The following is a 21,900-nucleotide window of genomic DNA, read 5'->3' as shown; positions in this document are numbered from 1 at the left end:
AGAGTTCTCAAACCAATTCAAGACCGAGAGAGGTATTAGAAAAGGATGCGTGTTGTCACCTGACTTATTCAACATTTATGGTAAGCATGTCATGAAGATGGCTTTAGAAGGATGGGCCGGTGGAGTTACAGTAGCTGGTAGGAAAAGCTCCAATTTAAGGTTTGCAGATGATACTACACTTATAGCAGCAAATAAGCAAGAAATGTTTGATCTCCTTCGAAGAGTTGAGTACGAAACAATAAAGTTGGTCTGAAAATCAATAAAGCAAAACAAGAATATTGGTAGTCGACAGATTCGATACTATCCAACTGACTAACATGTTACAGGAATACTAGATAGTAAACACCTTTGTCCATCTTGGATCTAGTATAACTGACATGACAACTGTGAAGCAGAAGTTCGGAGACGTATTGGTACCAGATCTATCTCTCAAAATATCAACATGAGGCTGGTTAATGCCCTTGTATTCTCAATATTTCTATACGGGGCAGAGACTTGGATAAATAATTAATGCTTTTGAGATGTGGTGCTGAACAAGAATGTTTCGCATACCTTAGACAGCTCATAGAACAAACGTTTCCATTCTAAACCAACTCGAAAGTAACAAAAGGCTGTCCACAATATGTCTGCAACGGATTCTGCAATTCTTCGGTCACGTGGTCCACAGAGGTGACGATAGTTTTGAGAGATTAATTGTTTCTGGAAACGTTGCTGGGAGAAAATCAAGAGGACGATTATCAACTAGATGGTCCGACCAAATAAAGAATTCAGCTGGAAACTGATTCTGCGAAGCTCTTAGAGCAGCTGAAGATAGACACCAATGGAAAAAAATTGTTAGGAATATTAGAATTAGTAAGAAATCACGATCCTCAGTAATGGGGAAACGACAAGAGAGAGATGATTTCTTATTAATATTTAAGCAAAATTGCGACTTTTGATTCATTTAAATATTGTAAAAATACTATACAATTAGTGTAGTATAGTTGATCCAAAAGATGGCATAACCCAGACATCCAAAGTGAAAGTTATCCTTCAACACCAAATTGTTCTATATGGTCCACACAATGTCCAGAAAAAAGTCACACCATTTTGAGCGTCGGGTTTGGGGGGGGGGAGAGGAGGGAGAAATCGGTAAATTCGTAATTTTTTAAGTTTTTCGCCAATATTTCTAAAACTATGCGGTTTAGCATGAACAACCCTCTACAAAATTGTTCTACATTAAATTTTAAATAAAAAGGCCCTATGCATTATCTTTCTAAAATGAATGGTTCCGAAGTTACGGAGGTAGTATAGTATAACTGGTCCAAAAAAAGGCCTAACCCAAACATCCAAAGTAAAAGTTTTCCTTCAACACCAAAATGTTCTATATGGTCCACATATTGTTCAGTAAAAAGTTACACCATTTTGAGCGTCCGGTTTGGGAGGGAGATGGGAGAGAAGCCGATAAATTAATAGTTTTTTTACGTTTTTCGTCAATATTTCTAAAACTGTGCTTTAGCGTAAACAATTTAATATACAAGAATATTCTACATGAAATTCAAAACAAAAAATGTTCTATACATATTTGTTATAAAATCAACGGTTCCAGAGTTACGGAGGGTGAAAATTCGAGGTTTTCGATACTTTTTATATTTTTTGGGCAATATTTATAATATAACTATACCAAAAACCCAGACATCCAAAGTGAAAGTTATCCTCCAACACCAAATTGTTCTATGTGGCCCACAAAATGTTCAGAAAAAAGTCACACCATTTTGAGCGTCGGGTTTGGGGGGAGAGGGGGGAGAAATCGGTAAATATAAAAAGTACCGAAAACCTCCACTTTTCACCCTCCGTAACTCTGGAACCGTTGATTTTATAACAATTATGTATAGAACCTTTTTTGTTTTAAATTTTATGTAGAATATTTTTCTATAATACATTCCTTAGGCTAAAACATAGTTTTAGAAATATTGACGAAAAACGTAAAAAAACTACTAATTTGCCGATTTCTCCCCCATCTCCCCCCCAAACTGGACGCTCAAAATGGTGTAACTTTTTACCGAACAATATGTTGACCATATAGAACAATTTGGTGTTGAAGGAAAACTTTTACTTTGGATGTCTGGGTTAGGCCTTTTTTTGGACCAATTATATTATACTACCTCCGTAACTTTGGAACCGTTTATTTTAGAAGGGTTATGAATAGGGCTTTTTTTATTTCAAATTTAATGTAGAACAATTTTGTGTAGAAGGTTGTTCATGCTAAACCGCTTAGTTTTAGAAATATTGACGAAAAACGTAAAAAACTACGAATTTGCAGATTTCTCCCCCCTCTCCCCCGCAAACCCGACGCTCAAAATGGTGTGACTTTTTTCTGAACATTATGTGGACCATATAGAACACTTTGGTGTTGGAGAATAACTTTCACTTTGGATGTCTGGGTTTGGGTCTAACTATGCCATACTATACAATGTAGATAAAAACATTCAACAGACTACTCTCTTAAAAATACTTGCTCTTTAAAATGAAATTTTCTAAATTAAAACAAATTTATAAACAAAAAAGTTACTGCAAAATTTAACCCGAAAGTATACAGTGTTTTTCAATTGTTTATAATTAATAAAATAAACAATAAAAATATTTAAGGCATATTTTCATAATGAGTTTACATGTGAGTTTTTATCTAGTTACTATAATATGTGCAAAAGATGGGCTTGAATGATGCTTTTTGATGAGCCTTCAAATTGCTATACAGGTGCTTTGTCAATATTTAGAAGGACTTTTTGGATCTGGTTCTCTTTTTAAAATCTCAAGTTTCATGTTTTTAAAAGAGCATATTCATTTTTACTTGTTTACTGTTAAATAATTGCTGCAGAATGAAGTACAATTTTTTGCCTTAGAAACAACAATTAAATTTTCTCCGCTATTTTAACATTTACAAAAAATCAAAATACACAAAATACACCTTCTGAAAGGTTATAAAATAACACAATTTTTTATAAAAAAAGAAGTTTATACCACCTGTAGAACCGGAAATATTTTTACTTTGCTTTTTTAATCCCAGTGCAAAATTATTGTTTATGATTATTTGATTCATAGGAGATTCTGACCAATAGAAAGCTACAGAAATAAAAATTACAGCGATTATTTCATTCATGGGAAATTCTGATCAACAGAAAGCTACATAAATCTAAATTAAATCGATAATTTTTGACAATTTCCCGTCGTCAAGTACATTACGTCAGATGCCCTTCGTTGCTACGAAAAAATACATTCAGTGACATTAATGACAATTAATGTTTTAAAAATTATAAAAGTGATGACTTTCAACCGTCAAATTAATATTTATAAAAACTGTGTGTTTAATTGTACTAATTTGTACTTACATAAATAAATTACAATAAAATTTTGGTGTTGAACAGTTTTATTCATGAAATAATCTCAACAAATTGCACTCGATCTCTAAAATTAATATAGAATTTTAGAGCTCTTGTGCAATTACTACTGATAATATTTGATAATATCTCGTCGTCAAGCATAACGTCACATGCCCTTCGTTACTACGGCAAAATGAACATTAGTGACAATATATACTGTCAAAGTGTCACTCGGGAAATAAATCGATCATTTTAGAGCTCTTGTGCAATTACTACTGATAATTAAGAGCTGATATTTTTGGGAGTTTATGAATGAAGTTTCAATTTTTACATAACATTCTAAAAACTTATTAAAGAAACCGGGTAATATGACGGCTCATATTACCCGTATGCGCGCCAATGGTAAATATTAAATTCTTAATTTTATGTCAAAAAATGTGCAACAACTACGGCTTAAAACCCACCAAATTTAATTTGCATATCTTAACCGGTTTTATAGTCGAGGAAATGAAGCTGAAAAAATGGCAAAACCTCGCAATTTTTTCGTCCAGCATCGATTCGTACAAAAATTTGGGATTAGGCTCATTAAGCCCTCTAGTTTATTTTCTATATCGAACCGTTTTACGCTTTTGGTTTTTTAAGGGTGAAAGCTACCCCTAATTGTAAAAAATTATAAAATAACATTTTAAACTTTAATATTGTCAACATTTGGTTCTTATTAGTTACATAATGATAGTTTTATGCTTTAAGATATACTATCATAATATTTCAACCCTGAAAACCACCCTTGTTGGAGCTATATATAAAAAATTTACTTATCCTAAAAGAATAATTTCGGCTTGCATCGATTTACATAAAAATTTGGGATTAGGATCATCTCACCCTGTACTTCATATTCTATATCATGCTTAAGGGCGTTGATTAGTTTTAGTGGTGTAAACTACCCCTTATTTTCAAAAATTATATAAAAACATTGTAAACTTTAATATGGGTAAAATTTGGTTTTGATTGGTTAAATAATGATTGTTTTATACTTTAGGATATAATATTATAATATTTCATCCCTTAAAAACCACCTTAATAACATTACAGTTTTTAAAAGTATACATTTTAATAGATCTATACAGAAAAAAAGTATAATTGAGGAATTACAAAAACATTTATTTACACAAAAATACGAATTTACAAATGTGTAAAAATACAAATACAAATAGTTTTTTAGTCATCTTCCAGTATACGAACCGGTTTTGTGGTATTATACGTACATTGAAAATTATCCATAAGCGGACTATTCGAATTTTTCGAAAAAAAAAATTCGTTTTATAAACATAGCTCCTTCATTTTTGGCGATAAAAAGTGTTTTTAAAAATGAATTTCTAGGATTTTTGAAGGGTTATAAGACTGTGTAAACTAAATTTCGTAAGATCCCTTAGTTTTTAATTAGGGTGGGTTTGAAGGGCTCGAATAAGAGGGTGTTTGCTCGTAAATAGAGGATTTAGACAGCTATATCTCGCTAACTGTTCACTGTGATGAAAATCTATGCCCAAGAAAATTTTAGTCATTAAAAAAGCTACAATTTGCTAATTAATCATTTTTTTCGTGTCTCCAGTATTTTCGGAAATATTTTGAAGTAAAAGCGAAAAATGGGAAATTGCAAAAAACTAATTTTTTTTTAAACTCCAATTTTTCTAAAATTAGGCCTTTTAAATAGGTCAAACTTCTTGGGTGTATTGATAATACAAATATAAAAGGAACTACAGAAAGGTGAAGACCAATTTTTAATTAGGAGGGTAGGTACCGACTTTTTTTGATCATAAGTCGCTTAATTGTCAGGCTAGAAACTTTTCATTATTATTTTTTAAAAGCTCTAACTGTATACTTAAAAAAATAGTATTTAAGTTTTCCCCGAGAAATGCAAAGTTTTTCCGTTATCTGGCTTTGAATATTTCAAATTATGCATTTGACGAAAAAAGCTAACTTTTAACATGCCGTATCTCGGTTTGTATTGGTCTTAAAGATATTAGAGAAAAATAATTTGGTCTTTATTACTAAAAGATACAATTTTGATATCTGTAGTTTTTTTGATTAAATGCATATTTTTCGAGGTATTCTCAAAAAACCCTCTTAAAAAGTCGATGTTTTTGTCGAAAAACTGTTACTTTCAAGCGCGAATAACTCGAAAAATATTAGTTTTACGAAGAAAATGTAAAAAACATTTTTTTCTTATAATTACTTTTTACATCGATTTTAATGGTTAAAATGTAATAAAAAATTCCCGCCCCCGAGATGGGGTGGCAACCACCCCCAAAGTTTTAGCGTACAGCGGCATGATATAGAAAATGATCCTTGGACTATTCCCTACCTTCTGTGAAAATTTCAAGTAAATCCATGCTGGACGAAAAAATTGCGAGCCAAAATGCTTCATTTCCTCGACTATTAAAGCAATAAAAAAATCGTCAGTTTGTAAGAAAAACGTCAGGACTCTATCGGAAACGAAGCATTTGCGGACATACATACGTTTATAAAGCAAACTGTCACTATTTTTTCATGCAGAATTACCCCTTAAAGTTTGCCATACTTATTTAAAAACACCATGTACTGATGAAGAACATGGATAGCTGTTAAAGTTTCTAATTTCTTTATGGTCCAACATAAGCAAATGAATAAAAAAACAGAATGTTGAGGAAACATGAGGCTATAGTTGGGTTTTAATTTCAGTATTTTATATATGCTGGAATATTCCACGGGGTGATGCGAACTTTAAGAAAAAAACACATTTTTATTCATACACTCGGTATACAATGAAAATTCACTTGTTTAGCAGTAATATTATTAACACATTGACGGACAGAACGTCTATAGACATCTAATTTCCATTGATGTAATGTGACACAACGTCTATAGACGTTGTATTTTTCCCTATTCTTTTTTGCAAAATACATATCGCTGCTTCGCAAGAACGTAGGCTTAAGTCAAAAAAGACGATTTTAGGGGAGAGGTATTTTAAAATTGTATGGATATGATTATGAGCATAACTCCGAATAAGTTGTTACTTTAAAGAAATTACCTATACAATTTTGTTAGAAATATACCTGAATACAAACTGTGATAACTAGATAAATTTATTAAAGTGTTTTTGTCAACCCCTATTCTGCCGTGCTTAGCGAAAACGCCGCGCCGTATCTGCAAAAATCTGAAAAAATTAGATTTATACATTTTTCTAACCCAAATGTGCATATCTATCTTATTTGCTTACTAAAAATGACGTAAGTTAAGCCAAAATACATTAAACACAACGCATTTGATGCCGTATATGCAAAAATGTTCATGGATACCTAGAATAAACGCGTCATCTGAAAAATACTTAGAAAAAACGTCGTATTTAAATGTCACTTGCCGCGTTTAACCTAAGCAGGCACTAGATGCGGCCTTCTGCCTAAGCATTTGATAGATTTTTACAGCATGTGTAAAATTTTTAATAAGGTTATTTGTTAGTTTGTTGCCATTTTTCAACGAAAACTGTTGTTTGATATATAGCCCAGTCGGGATAGCATTTCACCTTGCATTAGGAGCTGCCCCAAATTTTATTTTTCTAATCTTTAGGAAGGGGCAATATTAGTATAAATTTAAAATCTCGACTGAATTCCACTGTTGCGTTAGCCGCCATCTTAATTTTAAACGAAAACCGTTTTTGCTCAATATCTCCGCCATTTTCAATTTTTGACAAAAAGTGTTGAAACTTAAATTGTTTAAAATACGATTTTCATAATTTCATTTATTACATATAATTTCATATAATTTCATTTATTACAATTTTTTTCGTGCGGTCGATATTTTTCGAGTTATGAGGGGAAAATAGTGACAGTTGTAGCATAATTATTGAATTATTGAATTATCTCGTTTATCCACAGAGAACGACAGTTCTCACCAGTGGCGCACAACACCCCTACAAGCGACACTATATATACACGAAATTTTCGATTTTCTAAACCTGACTGAATTGAAAATTGGGCCAAATCCCATCTTAAAGTTTAGGAAAAGACTCGTCCATCCATATGTTACCTCTCCATTTTGGTCCAAGGGTGTGGATTTTACGGCCCTTCCCATTTAAAGCCTGTTTTTCGTTCTCGTCCCCAAAACTCCCAAAAATTTCAAAAATTTAAGCCCGACCTTTGAGGCTTCTGATAGCACAGATCATTACTTTTCCAACGCATGTTTAATTTTGAAAATCGGTTATACCATTCAAAAGTTATCGAGCTCAGAAATATGACTCAATTTTTATTTAAAAAATGGAAAATGTTTGTGGATATGTATGTATGTATGTATGTGTGTGGAAAAGTTACACCGATCTGAATTTTTTTTTCTGTGTTTCAAGAAGGTATGAGGGCCGATTCAGAACCGGTCTAATTTTTGACTTCTGACTACCCGTAAGCCAGCTAGAGGACTAGGTAGATACAAAATAGCATATTTTTTGGGCGTATATATCTTAGGTTCAAGGAAAGACAGGAAAACCGCAAATACACCAAATCAATAGGGTTGAGTTAAGCTTTCAAGTGGCGCCTAAGCGATCAAGCTGAGACATACACACTGCTCGCCATAGCCAAAAAACTGAAAAATTAAACTTTGAAAATTTTGGTTTTTCGACAATTACTCAAAATTTCAACCTACGAATTGCACCAATAACTGAGCGTTTGTAGAAGGACTCAGGACGCGTCTAACGGTGTATACCTCATATCTGGGAAAATTCGAATTTTTAAGTTATAGGCTTCATAAATATAATCAAATCTATTTCTTACGGGAAAAACGGTTTTTCAAGCTCAATAATTCCTGTAATACGTTCAGTTATCATACTCGATCTTGGATGCTGGTCAGATACTACTTGTCAATACGTTTCAAATTCATGTTTAGTGATCAACATCAGGTAAACCGTTCAGAAGTTATAGAGCTCCAAAAGTATAATTAGTCCAGGAACTGAAATTTTTCACTTCGCAATTTTTATAGAATGGATAGATTTGCTTGAAAATTTGACAATAAGTAGTGGATAGTCCAAGGATCAAAATCTATATGATGCCGAAAGACGCTTTTACCATGGGGTTGTTGCCACCTCATCTCGAGGGTGGAAATTTTTTATTATATTTTGACCGCAAATGCTGGTAAAAATATTAATTATAAGCAAAAAATGTTCATTATACATTTTTTTGATAAAATTAATAGTTTTCGATTTATTGGTTATCGAAGCTGTTAGTTTTATATCGAAAAAATTACCAGAGAACGGCAGTTTTCGCCAGTGGCGCAGAAATACGCCCCCCTACACGCGACACTATTATATACACGAAATTTTCAATTTTCTAAATCTGACTGAATTGAAAATTGTGCCAACTCCCATCTTCAAGTTCAGAAAAAGACTCACCCATTCATATGTCAACCATCCATTTTGGTCCAAGGGTGTCGATTTTACGGCCCTTCCTATTTAGGTCTGTTTTTCGTTCTGGCCCCCAAAACTCCCAAAAACTTCAAAAATTTAAGTCCGACCTTTGCGGCTTCTAACATTACTGATCATTACCTTTCCAACGCATGTCTAATTTTGAAAATCGGTTATACTATTCAAAAGTTATAGAGCTTAGAAATGTGACTTAATTTTTATTTAAAAAAGGGAAAATGTTTGTGGATATATATGTATGTGTGTTTGAAAGTTAAACCGATTTGATATTTTTCCTCTGTGTTTGAAGAGGGGGTCAGGGCCGATTTAGAACCGGTGTAGTTTGTGACTTTTGACCACCCATAAGCCAGCTATAGGACTTGGTAGGTACAAAACGGCATATGTTTTGGGGGTATATATATTCGGATCAAGAAGAGCCAGGAGAACCGCAAATACATCAAATTAATAGTGTTGACTTAAGCTTTCAAATGGTGTATAAGCCGTCAGAATCAGACATACACACGGCTCAGTATAGCCGAAAAACTGAAAAACTAAATTTTGAAAATTTTGGTTTTTCGACAATTACTCAACATTTCAACCTACAAATTGCGCCAATAACTTAGCGTTTATAGAAGTACACCAGACGAATTTAACGGTGTATACCTCATATCCCGGAAAATTTGAATTTTTTAGGTTATAGGCTTCATAAGTATGATAAAATCTATTTCCTGTGGGAAAACGGTTTCTCAAGCTCAATAATTCCTGTAGTAGCTTCAATTTTCATACTTGACCTTAGATCCATCCGATACTACTGGTCAATACGTTTCAAACTCATGTTTACTGATCAAAATTGGTTAAGCCGTTTAGAAGTTTTTAAGCTACAAAAGTATAATCCAATTTACGATTATTCCCGAAATGGTTTATGTAGTTGTAGTGGTTACGACGCTAAATTTGATCTGGCAACGGGCAATCCGACTTCATTTACCGGCCATCTCAATTTTTTTTCAATCTATTTCGAATAAAAAAAAATCTAGTGTACATTCGATGGACACTAGATCATTTGGGAGATAATGCAACAAAGGTGACCATTTATAAAGCTTGACGTGTAATAGAGGAACATTGCATTCAACTTCATACATTTAATTTATAAATAACTTTGAAAAACTCCTGATACAAGAATAAAAAACCGCTAAACGCCGTAAAAATGAGTGGCGCATAAAATATTCCAGCTACAAAAGATCTGATATGAATATTACGTGGCGCGAAAATGGATTTTCATTTGATGCAAAACAAAATTCTAGTTTTATTTTAAAAGATTTTTCCATAACATTTGCTAAATTTGAAGTAAACGAAACAAAAGAGTTTCAAAATTCAAACTGTATCAAAGTTACTCTTTTGTGGAGCGTTTACTTAAAATTTAGCAAATATTATGGAAATATCTTTTAAAATAAAACTAGAATTTTGTTTTGCATCAAATGAAAATCCATTTTCGCGCCACGTAATATTCATATCAGATCTTTTGTAGCTGGAATATTTTATGCGCCACTCATTTTTACGGCGTTTAGCGGTTTTTTATTCTTGTTATTAGTTTTACAACAAATATTTATCTATACAAAAATAAAGAGAATTAAATTTTGTACAATTTTGATGCCGTTCATTTTTTTGATAAAATCAATATTTAAGGTAGTACGTATGTGGTAAAGGTGCGAGCGTATGACCTGATTGATTTTGTAGCAATTGTTTTTGTTCAATATCTCCGCCATTTTCAACTTTTCGACAAAAACTGTAAGAACTGAAATTGTTGCAATTACGATTTACTACAATTTTTCGAGAGAACCAGTGGCGGGTCTACAAGGGGGGAAATGGGAAAATTCCCCCCAACAGGGTCCAAAATTAAAAAAAAATTGTTGGAACATCACGATATATTAGCTGACATAAAACTTAAAATATCGACATACAAATTCAACCAATAAAACCCGCTAGTTAATAAAATTAAGTGAACTTAATGTATATAATGTTTTTATGTCTTTTATATACTTAGTTTGGTTGATGTTTCATTGGAAGTTTCAAAAATTGTATAAAATATAATTCTCTTTATTTTTGTTTATGTACAATTATGTCGTAAAGTTAATAATAAATGAGACAATTAAATAATTATGCTTCCCCTCCGCTTCCATTATTTTCTCCCTTAACTCGGAGAATATTTAACGTATAAAAAAATTGTGCCAAAGAAATTATAGGAAATTGCATTTCCAACAATTTTCTTTCCCACCATTTATGTAGAAAAGTTGAAAATGGCGGAGATATTAAGCAACAACAGTTCTCATTTAAAATCAATATGGCGGCTAATTCAACCGCAAAATTCAGTCGAGATTTTAAATTTACACTACTATTGATCTCTCCTAAAGGATATAAGTGTAAAATTTGGGGCAGCTCGGATACAAAATTCAATTCAATAATTATGCTCCCCCCACCACTTTTTACTATTTTCCCATGTAACTCGGAAAATATCAACCGCATGAAAAAAATTGTTAGAAGTAAATTGTAGGAAATTATATTTTGAACAATTTTAGTTGAAAATGGCGTAGATATTGAACAAAAACAATTGCTATAAAATCAATCCGGTCTTACGCTCGCGCCATTACCGCATACGTACTACCTTAAATATTAATTTAAGCAAAAAAATGAAAGAGATCAAAATTATGTAAAATTTAATTCTCTTCATTTTTGTACAGGACCATATTTGTAATAAAACTAATAATAAACGAGATAATTCAATAATTCAATAATTATGCACTAACTGTCACTATTTTCCCCTCATAACTCGGAAAATATCGACCGCACGAAAAAAATTATAATAAATGAAATTATAGAAAATCGTATTTTCAACAATTTCAGTTTCTACACTTTTTGTCAAAAAATTCAAAATGGCGGAGATATTGAGCAAAAACGGTTCTCGTTTAAAATCAAGATGGCGGCTAACGCAACAGTGGAATTCAGTCGAGATTTTAAATTTATTCTAACATTGACCCTCCCTAAAGATTAGAAAAATAAAATTTGGGGCAGCTCCTAATGCAAGGTTAGGCCTGTTATTCGTCTACTAACCCGACTGGACTAATAATTTTTTAAATATGTCAAATAAAACAAAGTTAATACTGCAGAAGGCTATTTTCTTTATCAACAGAAAATCTAAACACATAATATGTGTTTTTGTTGGTGATCAAGAAATAATGTGCCATTCCAATAACAATGCGGTAACACTAAGTGGGACAAATACTTCCATTAAATGTGGAGTTTCCTGAGGTATAGTGGAGTTTGCTATGTGTATGTATATTGTTTTTGATGCGACATTGTATTATTACGTTACATCAGGCATTTTTAAACAGCGCAAATTTTATAAAGTTTGTTCGAAATACGAATTTTAATAATAATAAATTAGTAATTAAAAATAAACTTCATCGTAAATGTTAATCGTTTCTGGAATGTTTTTAATTTTAAAATGCAAGAAACGCCCCTTAGCGACAAACTTATTAATTCCAAAATTATTTCCAACAATTTTTTGTCCAATTTCATGACATACTTTTATAAATAATTACCTCGTTATACGAGGATCTCGTTGTATCAGACAACAATAATATTGGGCATACATATGAATATTTATATAGTTTTCTAAAATAGTTACTTTCTATAGTGAAGCCATTTGGAGCAATATTATAAGATGCCAAATATTGTTTCCTCGACAATTTTTCAATTATAATTTTATGGTGGATTTTATTACAGCACTACCCTCGATAACCGCACAGATGTTGGGGATTTATGCATACAGGTAGTTGGGGTATTTACTTATAGCCATTACAGCGCTAAAAATAGATAAAAAATAATAAAGATACATATTTTACGATTTAATTTTTCCTCGTTATATCCAAATATGCCTCGTTATAGAGGTGTTCAGTTCAATAGGAATTTCATGGGACATCTAATGTACCTCGTTATAAGCGAAACCTCATAATAACCGTGTTCGTTATAGAGAGAGTCTACTGTATTATAAAATTAGAAAATGCTTAGCGCAGACGCAGTACTGCATTCTTCCTAAGCAGGAAGAAGTTCATTTATGTAGTATACTTAGAAAGAACGCAGTAACATGAGTTTTTAATAAGATATATTTTGCCAATCTTATGTATAAATATGAATTCTATGATATTTATTATGTATATAAAGTAGAAAACAAAAAAAAAATTTAAATAGTTTTCAACGGCTAGACAATTAAACAAAACCCGATTTTACTCACATGTGATCTCTTTGCAGATACGGCGTTTTGGCTAAGGACAGCAGTATTACATTTGAGTCTTTTTTCCTCAGAAACATTTACTTTAACTCTGTTAAAATGCTGACTTAACTACAAAAACGGTCCTTATTTTAGAGAGAATTTTCACAAAAACTAATCGTAAGTATAAGATCGGTCGTCCTTGACGAGAAGTAAACACACAAATTGCTTCACATTCTGCGGTATTCTGCGGCGTAACTAGCTTGGGTCTGTATTCATACGAAAATGTTAAGTATTTAACTAATATTTCGCGCTAAACAAATATAGACACTTGGTGTCATCTCTTAGCGACTATTATTATTAACGTCATAGGTCTTTATTCACGCGATAGATATTTTTAGCAGAACTGCATTAATAAGTCAATTTCGTCAAATTTTGACTTACGCCTACGTTCTTGCGAAGCGGCGATATAGTGTCCCAAGACTTTCTTATACATTTGACGCACTGTCCGTCAACGTGTCAAAGCGGTATTGTTAAATAATAAGGCTATAACATGTTAAAAAAAGCTTTTAAATCGGACAACAGGTTTAGGAAATACGAGACATCAAAATTGACCCATTTTTAAGGTGGGCGGTTAATTTTGGCCCAGAGTGTATAATATGTTATGTAGCTCCCCCCGCGTGGCACGCTTTATACTCCTACCCAACTTTCTTGATATAAGGATTAGGATAACCTAAAATAAAGTTTCGGGTGAAATTGTATGATACAGGGTAATTTTAACTTTCGACTCGCTGATACTTAAATAAATTATTACTCCAGGACGTCGGCGTCCCAAGGCCGCACTGAATGAATAAATTAAGTACGTGTGACCCTCCGCGACTGTGTGGGTTTCGCTGTTACAAATAACTGTCCTGGTATCACACACTAAACTTCAATGTCCGGAGAAAGAACATTTTACGGCTCAGATGATAAATATTGCAAAGAGATTCAAGCTCTCCTTATATCAAGATTCAAGCCCTCTATCGGATATCGATTTATGAATAGGTTTTACATGAAGTGCAATTTAATTATATTCACCTTCTAGGTCTGGATCCCGCGTATGAAAAAAAGTTGATTAATAGCAAGCTGAAAATTTGTTAATAGCTTAAGGGTGTCTAGTCGGATAAACTTTGATATATGGGAACACTAGAACAGGGGCAGTTTTAATTGTGGAACAGGTTAAAAATTTGGAACGGTCAGACCACGAAAACGGTACATTTATTTTGTCCGACAGAACAAACTTAAACTGTCCGAACAGAGATTAAACTCTCATGCAAAAATCAGACTGATATTTATCACGTGTCATAATTCCTGTCATTTGACATATTCTACATGTTCCACTCATTAAAACGCCCATTTGGTGATAAATAGCAGTCTGATTTTTGCATGAGAGTTTAATCTCTCTTCGGAGAGCTGAATTCTGTTCTGTCGGACAAAATACATGTGCCGTTTTCGTGGTCTGACCGTTCCAAATTTTTAACCTGTTCCACAATTAAAACTTCCCCTGTTCCAGTATTCCCATAGATCAAAGTTTGTCCGACTAGACACCCTTAAGCTATTAACAAATTTTCAGCTTGCTATTAATCAACTTTTTTTTCATACGCGGGATCCAGACCTATTCATAATCCCAAGGTCGTAACGGTATTTATACACGTCACATGATTGCTATTTTATTTAATTAGGTAGTTAGTTTATTCCAATCTCGGCTGATTTTATTCAGTTGTTAACTTTGTGTTTTGTTTTATTATTTTTCTTCGAAAAATAGTGGGCGTCCAACTCTTGTATCAACTAAATATTCTATTTAATCTTTTATTCAGTTTTAATTTCCACTTGCTTTGATTATGTACTTTACTCTATTATATGCCATAGACATTCATAATATGTATATCTATATGGTGTACTTCAAGAATACTCAGAAGCATTCGAAGAGACCCGGTGAGGGAGCGAATAAATAGTGCCGAGTTCAAAACAAAATGTAATGTACAAGATATAAACTAGTGGATACTAAATATAATAAAAGAATGGAACAGTAACATCAAAATAATAAAAATAATCATCAAAATATCAAACACCAAAATAATAAACGGGGAAGTGGCTCAAGCGCTTCAAAAAAATAAAGAAAGGAAGTTCTCAAGGCTTGGGGAAGTATGAAGAGCATTGGTAGAGACAGGAACAAGGTGGCTAGCAGGTTTATTTAATAGAATTATGGAATTTGGACAAATGCCAGACGAATGAAGAAACATTATATTAGTACCTGTCTACAAAAAAGAGGAAGATATACAACAATGTACAAAATACACAGGGCAATAAAACTGCTTAGCCATACCAGGAAAATATGGGAAAGAGTAATTGATAGACGGATACGTGAAGAGATCGAAATATCAATTTGGCTTTATGCAGGGCAGATCAACAACAGATGCAATTTTCATTATAAGGCAGTTGACGGAAAAATACCGGAGTAAAGAAACAAACGCTCATATGGTATTCATTGAGCTTGAGAAAGCATATGATAGAGTTCCTCGAGAGATTCTGTGGTGGGCACTCAATAAGAAAGGAGTCCCTGGTGAATATGTAAAGATTGTGAGGAATATGTATGAGGGAGTATCGACTAGTGTTAGGACAGGTGTCGGAGAGACTGATAAATTTTATGTGAAAGTAGGATTGCATCAAGGCTCGGTGCTTAGTCCGTATTTACTCTCAATAGTTTTGGACCAGATTACAGCGAAACTACAGGGTAACATTCCATGGTGCCTAGTGTATGTTGATAATGTCGTGTTAGTAGGAAATAGTGAAAAAGACTAATAATAGACGGATACGTGAAGAAACCGAAATATCCGATAATCAATTTGACTTTATGCAGCGCAGATCAACAACAGATGCAATTTTCATTGTAAGGCAACTTAGAACAAAAACTGGAACAATGGAGACAAGCTCTGGAGGAAAAAGGTTTAAAAATTAGTAGGACAAAGACGGAGTATTTGCAATGTTCATTTAAAGATGGAGTTACTACAAATAAAATGGTATCTTTGGATGGTGAAATTATTGTAAAAAGCAATAGTTTTAAGTACCTGGGATCGGTATTACAGAGTAATGGAGAAATAGATGGAGATGCATGCAGTAGAATTAGGGCTAGATGGATGAAGTGGAAAGAAGCGAGTGGTGTGCTGTGTGACAGGAGAATTCCAATGAAGTTGAAGGGAAAATTCTATAAAACAGCCATAAGATCGGCTATAATGTACGGAAATGAATGTTGGGCAGTGAAAAAGAAAGAGGAACAACGAATGCATGTGGCGGAAATGAGAATGCTTAGACGGATGAGTGGAGTGACAAAAAGGAATAAAATTAAAAATGAATATATTAGGGGAAGTCTAGGTGTGGCACCAATTGATGCCAAAATGAGAGAGCATAGGTTGAGATGGTTTGGTCATGTTCAACGTCGAGACGTTATTCACCCAATATGAAGAATTGCTGAAGTGCAGATTCCTGGAAGGAGTAGGAGAGGAAGACCAAAGAAGACGTGGGGGGAGACGATTAGGCAGGACATGTTGGTAAAAGGGATTAATATTGATATGACCCAAGATAGAACTGTATGGAGAAATGCAATTAGGGAAGCCGAGCCCGCATAGGGATAAGGCAAACAGAATGATGATGAATGGAACAGTAACATCAGTAGAATGGTGAACAAAAAAGTCATTAAAGTAGCAAAGGACAAATCACCAAGTATGTACCGGCCGTACAAAAGTGGAGGGACAATCTTCCATATATGCAACAACCTGCCATTAAACAAACAAAATTGCTTATATAAAGGAAGAAGAAGAAGAGAAAGAAGTATGTTGATAAACAACAATTATTCTGTTCCTTTTTATAATATTATATACTTACCTTTCACAACAGGGACTCATATTTTAAAAATTTGTGATTTAGTAATTATTTCGATTTTTCTATTATTTTTCCTTTGAGACATTTTATCATTTAGTTGTTTGATTGGACTGAAAATAAAAAGAATTTTTAATTTTTATCAGTGCTACATCTTATTAAATATAACATATTTTAAACTAAACCTAAAAATAATTTGAATAATTGACAAGCAGTATAATCCTGTTTCTATGAACTGTAAGCCAAGCCGCACACCAAAGAAACATGAAGCGAAAAACATGAAACATGACACGAAAAACATGTTTCATGAAAAGAAAACACTGCTAAACAAATCTCAAAGTCCGCCTACCAATGAAACGAGTGTGATTCATGCTCATGACACATTTTTATTTTCGGAGAGTTTAATAAATAGCCGGATATATATTTGTTTAGCAGTGGTTTATTTCCATGAAACGTAATTTACGTTTCATGTTTCTTTGATGTGCGGCCTGCCTAAGCCAAGCCGCACACCAAAGAAACATGAAACGAAAAACATGTTTCATGAAACTAAAACACTGCTAAACAAATCTCAAAGTCCGCCTACCAATGAAACGAGTGTGATTCATGCTCATGACACATTTTTATTTTCGGAGAGTTTCATAAATGGCCTGACGTATATTTGTTTAGCAGTGGTTTATTTCCATGAAACGTAATTTACGTTTCATGTTTCTTTGATGTGCGGTCGGGCTATGTTTTTTAAAATCTATCAGTAGGGTAGACTTCTCATATTATATAATATTATATACAGGGTGTCCCGAAAAGATTGCTCATAAATTATACCACAGATTCTGAAGTCAAAAATAGGTTGATTGAACCTCACTTACCTACATACAATAGTGCACACAAAAAAAGTTACAGCCCTTTGAGTTACAAAATGAAAATCGATTTTTTTTAATATAACGAAAACTCTTAGAGATTTTTTATTGAAAATGGACATGTGACATTCTTATGGCAGCAACATCTTAAAAAAAAAATTAAAATGGAAAGTGCACCCCGGTTTTGTTCCCTTAACCCCCCTCCCCAACTTTTGTGTTCGTTCCTATTAAATTATTATTGTGACACCATTAGTTATAGGTCTGGATCCTGCGTATGAAAAAAAAAGTTGATTAATAGAAAGCTGAAAATTTGTTAGTAGCTTAAGGGTGTCTAGTCGGACAAACTTTGATATATGGGAACACTGGAACAGGGGAAGTTTTAATTGTGGAACAGGTTAAAAATTTGGAACGGTCAAATCACGAAAACGGCACATGTATTTTGTCCGACAGAACAGACTTAAACTCTCCGAACAGAGTTTAAACTCTCATGCAAAAATCAGACTGCTATTTATCACCAAATAGGCGTTTTAATGAGTGGAACATGTAGAATATGTCAAATGACAGGAATTATGACAGGCGATAAACATCAGTCTGATTTTTGCATGAGAGTTTAATCTCTGTTCGGAGATTTTAAGTCTATTCTGTCGGACAAAATAAATGTGCCGTTTTCGTGGTCTGACCGTTCCAAATTTTTAACCTGTTCCACAATTAAAACTGCCCCTGTTCCAATGTTTCCATATATCAAGTTTATCTGACTAGATACCCTTAAGCTATTAACATATTTTCAGCTTGCTATTAATCAACTTTTTTTTTCATACGCGGGATCCAGACCTATTAAACACAATGTTTTTAAAACTTTTGCGATTCTTAGTACTTTTCGATAAGCCAGTGTTTATCGAGATATTTTGAATAATTTTCGAATCCACCACATATTTGTATATTTTTAAGTACGATTATATGTAGACACTTGTTAATAATCTGAAAATGTATTTATAATTTACACTTTTAGGTGTATTGTGAAAAAGAAGCCACATCCCGATAAAAGGTGACATCAAAAAAAGACTAAGCAAAATTTTTTTAAAAACACTGTGTTTAACTAATGGTACCACAATAATAGTTTAATTGGAACGTACACATACATTTGGGGGATTAAAGGAACAAAACTCCCATAAAATTTGTATGTAAATATATTGAAAAAGAAGCCGCATCTCGATAAAAACTGGCTTAGCGCAAAAATACTAAGATTCAATATTATAATATATTATTACATAATTTCTGATCTTCTTTATTATTCTTTCCATTTTCTCTATACATTCCTTCCATTGAGTTTTTTACTCCAATTGCCAACCCTTTTGCAAATATTCCTTGCTCTATTGTTTTCGTTGCTTGTGCCAGCTGTTGCCGGAAAAAGGAGCTTCAGAAAAGGAAAATCTGCAATAGATGCTATTCACCTAATATAACTTATTTGAAAAGTGCTACGGGGATATTTTGTACAAGGTCCCTTAACAAATTAGTTTCTTTAACCTCTAGATCTGGCGTATTTTCGTAAGTAAGGCTTGGTCAAATTTTTTCCCAGGAGTTTCCTATAACTTTTAAATTCACAGATTATCAAGCCTCTGCTACCCAGTAAATGATGTATTTTATATTTATAATCTTGAGTTTTTCTAATAGTGGCAGTCATTAATATTTATCTTCGTCACTGATTAGTCGCCTGAATTTGCGCTATATCTTCATCATCAAGGCTTTTCTTTCCTAGTGGGATGTTTGCCGCTCTTAGTTAGAGCTCTTGGATTCGCCTATTGCGGTGAATCACTCCGCATTCCACTTGTATGTTGTCAGTTTGTTGTATGACTTGGCTTTCCTTACAATTTTCTTTCACTCATTTCGATATGTGCATAGTTCCCTCCAGTTTCTCACTTCCAGAATTTTGATATCTCTCATGACCTGGTCCTCTCACCTCTCTCTGGGTCTTCCCCTTGGTCTTTCAGTTTCTGGTTTCCATCTGGTGATCTTCTTAATTAGTAGGGCATTTTTCCTTCTCTCTATATATCCCAGCCATCTCAGACTCTGTGCTTTAATTAATCTAACTATATCTTCTCCCTTCATTATGTCTCTTAGATCATGGTTCATTTTTCTTCTCAATTCTCCGTTGTCCATACTTATTGGGCCCATAATCCGTCTGAGGATTTTCCTTTCGAATATTCTCAATTTTTCTTCATCTTTTTCCGTGAGCCACATTGTCTCAGCTGTGTATGTAACTACTGGTCTGATTGCAACTCTGTATATTTTCAGTTTTGTATTTCTGGATAAGTTGTTGTCCTTCAGATGCCTATGATATCTCCAGTATGTTTTGTTGCCTGCTAGTATTCGTTCCGTTACTTCTTCACTTCTCTTGATTTGGCCATTCACTATAACTCCCAAATATTTAAATTGTTGGACTCTTTCAAAAGTGTAGTTTTCTATTTTGATTTCTGTCGTCCTGTTATCTTGTCTTCTGGAGCAAAGTATTCTCCGCTATTTACTCCAACTTTTTTTCTTGAAAAACGGTGTTCGATCGATCGTCTCAGATGATGTATTCTTCTATTAAAGAGTTCGTTACTTCCTTCTTATTATCACAGGCCCTTATGAGCTTATCTAACTCGAGAACAAAAATAGAAAGGAATGTCTTCCTTCACACAATCTGTGAAGGAGTTGAGTGAGTGAGACATGAGATACCCTGAAAAATAACATCTTTTACATTAGTCCGTTCTTTAACGGTAAAATATTGCAAAACCTCTAAATTTTAAAGAACCGCTTGGATTGACATGAAATTTGACATACACATGGCTAACAAGTCAAAGAAAAAAAGTGATATTGTGCCGATATGTGCTTTGGCCCCGGGGGTGATTTTCACCCCCTCTTGGGGGTGAAAAAGTATTCGTCCAAAGTAAGTCCGGAAATTGATAAACTGACTAATTTTAAATAACTTTTGTTCTATAGAGTTTTTTCACTAAGTCAATACTTTTCGAGTTATTTGCCAGTGAATATGTTCATTTTTTCAACAAAATAACCACACTTTTAGACGGTTTTTTGCAAATAACTCACATATTACGTATTTTATCGAAAAAACATTCATAGCAAAAATATAGCCTGTAAAAGATTTTAAAAGAGTTATAGCTAATTAAAAATAGGTTCATATTCGTCAAATTCCAAATGGAATACTTTAACGTGAAATAACCAAACACATTTCGGGGAAAACTCATTACAACTTATTTAAAGTGTTTAAAAATGTTCATTTCTGTTTTATAAAAAAATTTCTACCATCAAAGGTAAACAAGTTACGCTCAAAATCAAGTTAGTCCCTTTTTTTTGGTAAAACAGTCGGGAAAATCACCCCCTAATTAGTATCTCAAATGAACTTAATCATTACGACTTAACAATTTTCTTGACCCGTGTATGTACTGTTTATACGATCTGTAAGTTTCATCGGTTCAAAGTCCTTATTTTTAAAAGAGCTGTAGTTAAAAGGGGTTCAACGAGTCACTTATCACGAATGTATGCAAATTTAGAAACACCAAATCTCAATAAATTTTTGTCTAACAGAAAAGCAAAAAAATACATGATATTCAGAAACGAAATGCTGACTTTTTTTGTTTTTCGAGATTTTTGGTATCTCTAACAATTTTTAAGTTATTTTGAAAAAAAGCATATTTTTCAAAATTAAAATTTTTAAAAATTTTACTTTAAAACCAAATTTTTTCCAAATTAAGCACTTTGAATCGATGAAACTTACAGATCATATAAACACAACATAAGCAAAATAATTTGTGGAGCGGTAACGATTAATTTCATTTAAGTTGCTAATTAGGGGGTGGTCTTCCCGATTTTTTTTGCCAAAACAAAAGCGACCAACTTTATTTTGAGCATAACTTGCTTAAATTTAATGCTAGAAACTTTTTATAAAATCAAAAATAAAGCTTTTTTAAACACTTTAAAAAAGTTATAATGAGTTTTCCCCAAAAAGTGCTATTTTTTGGATATTTCACTTCTAAATATTCTATTTGAAATTTGGTGAATATGAATCTATTTTTCATTGGCTATAACTCTGGT

The 21,900-nt window shown here is 33.1% G+C and overlaps 1 protein-coding gene across 1 annotated transcript in view; it reads right to left on the bottom strand.

Annotated features, from left to right (window-relative positions):
- LOC114339562 (uncharacterized) overlaps positions 1-21,900 on the bottom strand; it is a 43,910-nt gene that overhangs the window by 10,122 nt on the left and 11,888 nt on the right. Inside the window, exon 2 of the mRNA XM_028290213.2 lies at positions 16,964-17,070. Coding sequence (XP_028146014.1) covers positions 16,980-17,070 — 91 coding nt within the window. The 3' untranslated portion in view covers positions 16,964-16,979. The remainder of the gene's footprint in view (positions 1-16,963; positions 17,071-21,900) is intronic.

This window comes from Diabrotica virgifera, chromosome 3 (genome assembly GCF_917563875.1).
Source record: "Diabrotica virgifera virgifera chromosome 3, PGI_DIABVI_V3a".
Classification (NCBI taxonomy): Eukaryota; Metazoa; Arthropoda; class Insecta; order Coleoptera; family Chrysomelidae; genus Diabrotica; species Diabrotica virgifera.
This window is presented reverse-complemented; position numbering and strand designations above follow the sequence as displayed.